Source organism: Otolemur garnettii, unplaced genomic scaffold (assembly GCF_000181295.1).
Source record: "Otolemur garnettii isolate 467f Iridium unplaced genomic scaffold, OtoGar3 scaffold00124, whole genome shotgun sequence".
NCBI classification, from domain to species: domain Eukaryota; kingdom Metazoa; phylum Chordata; class Mammalia; order Primates; family Galagidae; genus Otolemur; species Otolemur garnettii.
In genome coordinates, this window is record NW_003852519.1 from 1,570,303 (window position 1) to 1,580,435 (window position 10,133).

Genomic DNA, 10,133 nt, shown 5'->3' on the forward strand with positions numbered 1-10,133 from the left:
AGGAGTCTTCTGGTTCATTCCCTGGCACAGGGACTTCATTTTCATAACAGAGTGAAGTGCACTGGACCTGGAATGGGCGTGTCCTCTCCCCCTGACCCGGCCCCCGCCCCTTGTCCCTGTGCTCACCCCCCCCCCAGGACCGCCCCCTCCCTCTGGCGACAGCCGCCTTTATAACCGCGCGGCGGCGGAGGGCGGGATAGCAGCCCGAGGGTTCTCCGGGCACAGAGGGGCTCGCGAGCTGCCTCTCTCTTCGCGCGCGGGACACAGCGCCAAGTTCACGACCAAAGCCCAGGCACAGCAGACAATGGGGTAAGCGAGGCGCATGTTGCCCAGAACGCTGCAGGCCTCCAGATTTAAACGTCAGGGGAGATTGGGGCAGGGGAGGGGTGAGGCAGAAGGGTAATGGAATACAGCTGGCTGGCTAGGCGAGGGAAACTACCCAAGGAAACGATTCCTCTACTTCAACTCAATTTACAAGTGTTCTTTCTTTCTTTCTTTTCTTTTCTCTCTTTCAACGATTCCTCTACTTTAACTCAATCTAGAAGTTTTTCTTCTTTCTTTTTTATTCTCTCCTCTCTCTCTCCTCTCTCTAGTTTAACTCAATTTAGAATCAATCTCTCTCTCTCTCCTTCCCAGGAGAAGATAGTGGCAAAGAGCAAGAAGATAATCAGGGCAATAGTTTCTGTTCAAACACATTCTACAGACTTTGAGTAGGTAGAATCCAACCAGGCAAGAGATGAGCACTTCTGGGATCATTCTGGAGGAAGAGAAGAGAGGAGGAAAGATCTTCGAGGAGGGACATGGTGACAGCTGCTACTTTATCCAGATGCTGAAAACTGCCGTTCTGAATTCGGGAGAATAGGTGTAGAAGTGCCCATTTTCTCTTGATCTCTGGGGCGGTCAGTCCCATTCTAGTGTCCCTCAAGTTGCTCAGGAATGGGGCAGATGGAAGTTGAGTGTACACTAGGAGCCCACCTTCCACCACCAACTAGCTAGGACTGGGGAGCGGCCAGCCTGCCGCTCAAATTGGTTCCTTATAGGTCCATGGGAAAGGCTAGCTAAGAGCCTGCTCAGGATGCAGGAATTTGAAGGAATCTGAAGAAGTCATTCCTGACTTCTTTGTGGGCTGGTTTTCTCTTCAGAGGCTTTTGTAAACACCACACCTGCTGAGGGGTTCAGCTGCTTCAGCTACTGCAGTGGACTCATTCCTGAAGGGGAATGCTTTTGCCACTTCAGACACAATGGCTGGGGACTCAGGAGGGGTGAGGCTGGAGATCAACACTCCTGTCTCCAGGTCTGTGTGCTGGGCACTCGAGGAGAGTGAAGGAATGAGGGGGAGGAAGGGTAGGGAGAACTGCTCCCTGGGAGTTGGGGACGTCTTCCTGAAGTGGGGATCTTGAACACCAACCTTTCTTTTGTGTTCCCCTTCCTGTTTCCTATTTTTGACCAGATCTTTTGTCCTAAAAACTTGTCTCCAACTCTACCCTCTTTCCCATCTCCTCCAAAAGAAAACCTATCCACCTACACCTGTATGCATTTAATTCTTGGAGTGTCTTCACAATTCTTAAATCACTTATGTAAAAATCCTAAAGACGCTAGGAACCCTCCACCCCTTGTACCCAACCTCCTAAGTCAACATCATGGTTTTCTTTTTTTTTGAGACAGTCTCAGGCATTCACCCTGAGTAGAGTGCTGTGGCATCACAGCTCACAGCAACCTCAAATTCTTGGGCATAGGTGATTCTCCTGCCTCAGCCTCCCAAGTAGCTGGAACCATAGGTGCCCACCACAATGCCCAGCTATATTTTTGTTGCAGCTGTCATTGTTGTTTTAGCTGGCCCAGGCTGGATTCGAACCTGCCAGCCTCAGTGTATGTGGCCAGTGCCCTATCCACTGAGCCATGGGTGCCACCCCATTTTTTTTTTTTTAGACAGACTCTCACTCTGTTGCCCAAGCTAGAGTACTGTGGTGTCATAGCTCCCAGCACTTCAAACTCCTGGGCTCAAGCAATCCTCTTGCCTCAGCTTCCTGAGTAGCTGGGACTATAGGCATCCATCAACATGCCTGGCTAGGTTTTTTTTTTTGTTTGTTTGTTTTTTTATTGAGATGGCATCTCACTTTGTTACCCTGGGTAGAATGCTGTGGTATCAATACGTCACAGCAACCTCAAACTCTAGGGCTCAAATGATCTTCTTGCCTCAGCCTCCCAAGTAGCTGGGACTACAGGTGCCCACAACACCTGGCTATTTTTTAGAGATAGGGTCTCCCTCTTGCTGAGGCTGGTCTGAACTCCTCAGCTTAAGTGATCTACCTGCCTCGGACTCCCAGAGTGCTGGGATTGCAGGCATGAGCCAGCGGACCCAGCCAATACCATTTCTTGATGGTGATTCATGTCAAGCACTTGAAACACTGCTGTATTTTAGATAGATGAACCTACTTAATCTGTAATCCTAAAGTAGAAGAAATTGGGAGACTTCATATAGAAAGTAAGGGCAGGAGACCAAGAAATGGATTATAAATGTATATGGAAATCACTCAGGAACTTTTATTTATTTATTTATTTAGAGACAGAGTCTTACTATGTCCCCCTCCGTAGAGTGCTGGGGCATCACAGCTCACAGCAACCTCAGACTCTTGGGCTTAAATGATTCTCTTGTCTTAGCCTACCATGTACCTGGGACTACAGGTGCCCACCACAATGCCCGGCTATTTTTTTGTTGTAGTTGTCATCATTGATTGGCAGGCCCTGGCTGGATTCAAACCTGCCAGCTCCATTGTATGTGGCTGGCACCCTAGCAGCTTGAGTGACAGGCGCTGAGCCCTTTATTTATTTATTTATTTATTTATTTTTGATACAGAGCCTCAAGCTGTCACCCTGGGTAGAGTACCATGGTATCACAGCTCACAGCAACCTCCAACTCTTGGGCTCAAGTGATTCTCCTGCCTCTGCCTCCCAAGTATCTGGGACTACAGGTACCTGCCACAATGCCCAGTTATTTTTTGGTTGCAGCCATCATTGCTTGGCAGGCCTGGGCTGGATTTGAACCTGCCTGCTCAGGTGTATGTGGCTGGCACCTTAGCTGCTTGAGCCGCAGGCTCAGAGCCTTCATTTTTTTTTTTTAATTAAAACAAATTTTTTTGGAAACAGTCTCACTTTGTCACCCTCTGTAGAGTGCTGTAATGTCATAGCTCACAGCAACCTCAAACTCTTGGGCTCAAATGATCCTCTTGCTTGCATCTCCTGAGTAGCTGGAACTACATGTGCTTGCCATAACACCCAGCTATTCTTTAGAGATGAGGTCTCTCTTTCCTCAGGCTGGCCTTGAACTTGTGAGCTCAGAAGATCCACCCTCCTCAGCCTCCTAGAGTACTGGGATTATAGGTGTGAGCCACCACACCTGGCCTACTCAAGAACTTTTATATAGGAGCAAGAAACTCATGTCAAAGTGGCCACAAGATTGTTTTCTAGAAGACGGATGAATATAATTCATGTTTACTGCTAGAAACCAAAGTTTTGTGTGAAATCCTGAATTTATGGGGAGGGAGGGTAGGAAATCCTGTACTTGTCTGTTCTTTTCCTGATCTCTTCCCTCTCATTCCTGAACTGCAGGAGCCTGAGCCCCTGCAGGCTTTGAGGCCATCCTGGGGTGTGTTTATTTGGTGGTTGATTTTGCTGTAGTGGGTACTTCCTTTCCCATTTTCTAATTATTTTGTAGTGCACATGTGGCTCTTTTCCCTCTTTTCTACTTTCCCTGGGAAAATACAATGAATAAATAAAAGACTTATTGGTACTGGGGTGGGGTCGGGGGAGGCTCCTCTAAGCCTAGAATGGAATGAGAACAGTCTGGTTTCTTGGGAAGAGCTCTCAACCTTGAGTCAGGAAGCCTGATTTCTCCTCTTGGCTCTGCAGAAATGTGTAACTATGATCATGCAAAGGCAAGGAACTTGAGAGCCTTATAAGGTGTCTTTAAGAGGCCCCCAATTTTCTTTCTTGTATTTAGATTCTAGTCTCTCTTTATCTGCACATGTCCCCTTGGGAGTCCTCTTTGGAACCTGTTTTATTGTGTTTCACTTGTTAGTGGTAATTGAAGACAACAGGGTATGGAGAACCATCGGCTATGTGATTCTATTCTTCTCATTCTGGGTCCACTGCTATTTAAAATCCACAGATTAAGCTGGGGAAGTGATATGGTGGTATAGTGAATAATAAATTGAATAGTGTTTTTGCTTGAGGAGTTTTTGACTTTCTGTGAGGGTATTTATTTGTTTCTACTTTTATTCCTATTTCTATTACATTGTGGTCAGAATATATGGTCTGTAAATTTTTTATTTTAGAATTCCACATTTTTCTTTATATTCTAAATATGCTCATTTTAAAAAATGTTCCACAACCACTTAAATAGAAGCAATCATATAAAGCAAACTAGGTAAGGATGGCAAACTTTGGTCCATAGGCTAAATATGCTCTAGGACCTTTTTTTGTAAATAAAGGAACCAAACCTCCTGTTGGTTTTCAATAAAACCAACCTGTTTTATTGAAACATTGCCACGCTCATTTGTTTGTGTATTGTCTATGGCTGCTTTCATGCTACAAATGTATGCCTAAACTACTTTGTATCTGGTCTTTCTCAGAAAATGTGTGCTGCTCACTGATATGGAAGATCTAAATTATATAATTAACAATGGAGATCTAAAAAGATATGAAGATAGAGAATATTTCCATTAAAATATCCATAGACCATTATAAAATTTCACTATGTTCTTCTTCATTTTATGTATTTTATCTACCAAGGACTGACAAAGAAATATTCAAGTCTTATATAACTATAGTTCTTGCTTTAGTTTTTCCTTGTATTTCTAGTAGTTTTTGTTTTATGTATTTTGGTGCTGTGTTATTAGGTGCATTAAAGTTTATGATGCTTTTATCTTCCATGTGGATCATCTCTAATTATTGTGAAACAAAAAAATTTTTTTTTTGAGACAGAATCTCATTTTTTTTTTTGCAGTTTTTTCTTTTTTGGCTGGGGCTGGGTTCGAACCTGCCACCTCCGGTATATGAGGCCACCACCCTACTCTTTTGAGCCACAAGCACCATCTGACAGAGTCTCACTTTGTCACCCTTAGTAGAGTGCCATAGTGTCTCAGCTCACAGCAACCTCAAACTCTTGGGCTTAAGTAACCCTCTTACCTCAGCCTCCCAAGTAGCTGGGACTACAGGCACCCAACACAATGTCTGGCTATGTTTAGAGATGGGGTCTCACTCTGACTCAGGCTGGTCTTGACCTCCAGGGCCCAAGCAATCCACCCGCTTCAGCTTCCCAGAGTGCTAGGATTATAGGCATGAGCCACCATGGCTGGCACTTAATTCTTTATTTTGAGCAAACCATTTAGCTTTGTGTTTGACACATAATACCTGATGAATAAATATTATTTATTAGTATTTCATCTTTTTGCATTTTTTTCTTTCCTTTTGTTCTTGAGCTTTCTGAATTCTTTGTTTTAGGTTAGGTACTTATAGGTATAATATAGTTTAACTTAGTCTTGTTTTCCAAAATCAATTACTTGTTATTTTAGTCTAATTTTAGGCCATATATTCTATTCTTTTCCATCCTGTCCCCCATTATATTGTAGTTTTAGATCTGTTAGGCAACCAAGTAGATGGTAGAGCCATTCTCAGGGGTTAGAAATATAAGCTTGTAAGGAGAGATGATCAGTTTAGTTTTAATCTTGTTGGAGCCAATGAATTAAAATATTGGAATGAATTTTTTTTTTTTTTTTTTTTTTTTGTAGAGACAGAGTCTCACTGTTGCCCTTGTAGAGTGCTGTGGCGTCACACAGCTCACAGAACCTCCAACCCCTGGACTTAAGCAATTCTCTTGCCTCAGCCTCCCAAGTAGCTAGGACTACAGATGCCCGCCACAACGTCCAGCTAGTTTTTGGTTGTAGTTCGGCTGGGGCCGGGTTTGAACCCACCACCCTTGGTCTATGGGGCCGGTGTCCTACTCACTGATCCACAGGTGCTGCCTGGAATGAAATGTTTAAATGAAGAGATCTTTGAGAACTTTAAGACTGTACCAGTAGAGGACTTCACTTTATTTTTCTATTTTCTGAAAATTACATTTCTTAGAATTCTGGGCCTAAGAGATTAGGAAACTTCACTCAAAATATAAAGCTGTATTTTTAAAAAAGACTTCCAGTATTTGATTTTATAGTCACATTAATCTAGAATCTCCATCCCTTGTTTAGAATAAGGGGAAGATGGTAATACTCCCAGGGAATTACCTGAAAGTGCAGAAATTAGGATGAACACTATAGTTATACATGTTTTAATCTGCCAGTGGTGCTATGGTGATTTATTTTCTTCCAGTTCCTATGGAATCTCAATTCAGTGATGTTGTTCAGATGTTATTCATAAGTTTTTGTCATGATGCATCACTTTTATGTCATCAAAACTGGGATGGCTACTCAGAACGGGGATCCTAGAAATTTCCCTGTAGGCACTTCCCATTTATAACTAATCCTTTGGGGGGACTCCTCCCTTAGAAGAGCTCAGTCTGGATAGAAATATGAGGATTAACATAAGCATGGATTCATCTTAAAACTCCTTCCTCCTCATTACTCATACTTGCTAATAATTTGCTTTAGCTAAATATTCAGCAATGAATTTTTTTTTTAGCAATGACTACATAAAGAAAATAGTGAGGAGATACCACCTAATAGAAGATTTGCTCTATTTTCTTAAGCTTGTTATCCAATAGTCTAGTAAGCAGTGATTTAATATAGAATCTATAAATAAATACATATGGGAAAACGAAGTACTTAATTGTAAAAAATATGAAGAGATCTCCAAATTTAGAATGAGATGGGATTAATAATACTAATAATTTTAAAAACTGTTGATAGAGGTCAAGTTTGGGGCTCAGTTTTGAAAAAATATGTTAAATAGATTGTGAACAGGAGGAAGAGCTTTCTGGTTAGAAGAATACTGCAGGTATTGAGGCAAAGAGAGAGCATGATTTGATATAAGATCTTGGATGAGCCCAAATTCCCTTCCAGATAGAAAATGCAGAACTGTAGGAAGACTTGCTTGCCTCTGATAGAGGTGGAGATGGGAGTTAGGGAGGAAGGAGCAGTAAGTTGGAGGTCCAACTGGAAAAGCCTAAAGTTCAAATTGAGGCTGAATCTATTCTAACAGTCTATAAGAAGCAGATATGCTTCCTAACTGCTGAATCCAAAGAGCCCTTCCCAGGCCCGTTCTTCTTTGCTCCCCTTGCAGCACTTGACTCCACCTGGACTTCTGTTGTTGTTGTTGCTAACTTTCTGACAATTTCTTTTTAACATGCTTGCTGATTCCTACTTAGATGAGATGGTGTTTTCTATGGGTCTGTCCTCAGTTTCCTGAGTGATCTTTTCCTCTCTCAAGTCTTCAAATACCACCTGTAGGCTGATGACTGCCAAGCTCAAACCTCCCCTGCACACCAGACCCACATGTCTATGTACACGACTTAGTGTCTAGGGCCTGGCTTTTAAGAGCCTTGTAATTTTGAGCAAGTTATTTATTCTTTGTGCCTCAGTTATAAAAAGGGCACATAATCAGAGGGACGTTGTGAGAATTGAATGCAGCAGTGCATGGCTCAGTGAGTTCTCAAGAGGCTATAGCTCTTGTTATTCCTGAAATGGTTCCCTCCTACCCACCTAGTACCACGCACCTGCTCCTTCATTCTGGGTAGGCGCTTGCCCTATGTCAGGCTTAGTGGCTGGGGAAAGAATGTTTAATGACCCAGTTCCTGCCTGCACAGAGCCATCTGGTCTAGAGGGACACAGACTTACACACACACAGGCACTTGCAGGGCTACATAATAAGTGCTAGGGTAAGATGGGAAGCTCAAGTGGGTGGATCGCCTGCTCAGGAGTTCAAGACAGCCTGAGCCAGAGTGAGACCTTGTCTCTAAACATGGCTGGGCATTGTGGCAGGGGTGCCTGTAGTCCCAGCTACTTGGGAGGCTGAGGTAAGAGAATCTCTTGAGCCCAAGAGTTTGAGGTTGCTGTGAGCTATGATGCACCATTACTTTACAGAGGGCGATAAAATGGGACTCTATTTCAAAAAAAAAAAAAAAAAAGGCACTGGGGTAAGAACAGCTTAGGGTGTCTGGAAACTCCTAAGATGTGTTTCTCACTGGATTAGAGAATCAAGGAAAACATTCTGGAAGCCGAAACTCTGAAGAGGGCAGGAAATGGGGAGGTAGAGGACGATGTTTTATGCAGATGGGACAAGGTGTTTGTGGTGAGATAGGGGGGCTTGTTTGGAGTGGTGCCAAGACGTTTGCATTGGGCAGGTGGAGAAGGGGGCGGCAAGGTGTGAGGCTGGGGAAGTTGGGAGGGCCAATGGCGCAGAGCCTGATGGTCTGTGACTCCTTCCCCTGACTGGGTGCAGGGAGGCTTGGAGAGGGCAGGCCTGGGCATGGAGACGTTAGGCTTCTGACGTGGTCCAGGGTGAGATGCTGGGGGCCTGACGTGGGAATGGGAAGAAGTGGGCATATTTAAGAGATAGCAAAGGGGTGGCATTGCTGGGGCTTGGATGATAGGTTTGCTAATGAAGGATAAGCACTTTTCTTTTTTTGAGACAGAATCTTACTCTGCCACCCTGGGTTGAGTGCTGTGGTGTCACACCTCACAGCAACCTCAAACTCATGGGCTCAAGTGATTCTCATGCCTCAACTTCTACAGTAGCTGGGATTATAGGTGCCGACCACAATACTGGCTATTTTTTTTTCTATTTTAGTAGAGACAGGATTTTGCTCTTGCTCAGGCTGGTCTCCAACTCCTTAGCTCAGGCAATCCACCTGCCTTGGCCTCCCAGAGTGCTAGGATTATAGGCGTGTGCCTCTGCACCTGGCTGGGATAGGCACTTTTAAAGCCATTTGTCCACTTTGTGGTAGATCATAAGCCAGCTTTTAGGGCTACTGCCTTGAGTTCACAAGTGGGAAGACCATGGGAGACCACCTGCCCTATCTTTCCTTATGAAGGCTCTCCTTTCCTGCCCTGTCCACTGCAGCAGAGCCCACACAGCCAGCCTGAGCACACTGTCATTTCCTCTTGCTGTGTGCAAGAGTTTGAGGGTGTGTGTAGCTCTGTACACAGGGCACACTGTGCTCCTCAAGGAATTGAACACACACTCACAGCATAAGGCACCAGTGTGGCTGATATCACCTGCATTTCAAATCAGCATGTTAGTTCTTCTTAATGGACAGAGGGGCTGTGCAATGTTAAAATCTGACTCTGGAGTTTGAATTTGGATTGGAATCAGGCCCTTCCACTCGCTGGCTCGGTGACTCCTAGTGCCTCAGCTAACTTGTGCGTTGGTTGCTGCCGCTATAGGACTAGGAGCTGTGTCATAAGGTTGTTGTGAGGATTGAGTGAATTAAGTCTATAACACCGTGCCTGATCCAGGGTGAGAATGAGCTATGAGACCTCCCTTCCCTTCCAGGACAGTCTGAGAATAGGGTGGTTCTCTCTTCCCCTGTTTGGTTCGTAGGAGCAAGTCTTTTCTTAGTTGGACCCCAGGGCTCCCTTCCTGTCTTTGATCACATACAAATGATGCCCACATGACCACTAGTCTCAGTCCTTCTCTCCTTCTTGCCCCAGTCTTTCATTCCTCCCCCAGGCTATTTCCTGGCAGTTCTGCTCCCAAATGCCGATTGCTCCCCTTTTCCTCCTCAATTCTGCTTTCTAGAAATTCTTTTCAGTTTTCAGAAATCCTGTCCTTCCCTTCCCCAGCCACATGGTTGGTATCTTTCCCTCATCCAGACCCTTGACTGGGCAACACAGCACATTGTCCGTACAGACTTGCTTGTTAATCACCCTGGTGAATTTTATTTTCCTCTGACTAGACTCAAACACTTAGGACATTTTAGACCTGTTGAACAATCCCTATTAGGCTGGGGGAGTGGTGAGGAGGGTTAATGATGGTGAATTAAGAATGATAACTCCAAAAACTTAGTTACTCAGATAAAAAATATTTACTAAGAAGTCTACGTTTCTTCCTTTCTCCCTCCCTCCCTCCTTCCTCCCTCCCTTCTCCGTCCTTCCTTCCTTCCTTCCTCCCTCCCTCCCTCCTTCCTCCCTCCCTTCTCC

The 10,133-nt window shown here is 44.4% G+C and overlaps 1 protein-coding gene across 1 annotated transcript in view; it reads left to right on the forward strand.

Moving 5' to 3' along the window:
* The first annotated feature begins 204 nt into the window (after positions 1-204).
* The window catches only part of GPRC5A (G protein-coupled receptor class C group 5 member A), an 18,196-nt gene continuing 8,267 nt past the window's right edge, over positions 205-10,133 (forward strand). Inside the window, exon 1 of the mRNA XM_003797778.3 lies at positions 205-309. Coding sequence (XP_003797826.2) covers positions 305-309 — 5 coding nt within the window. The 5' untranslated portion in view covers positions 205-304. The remainder of the gene's footprint in view (positions 310-10,133) is intronic.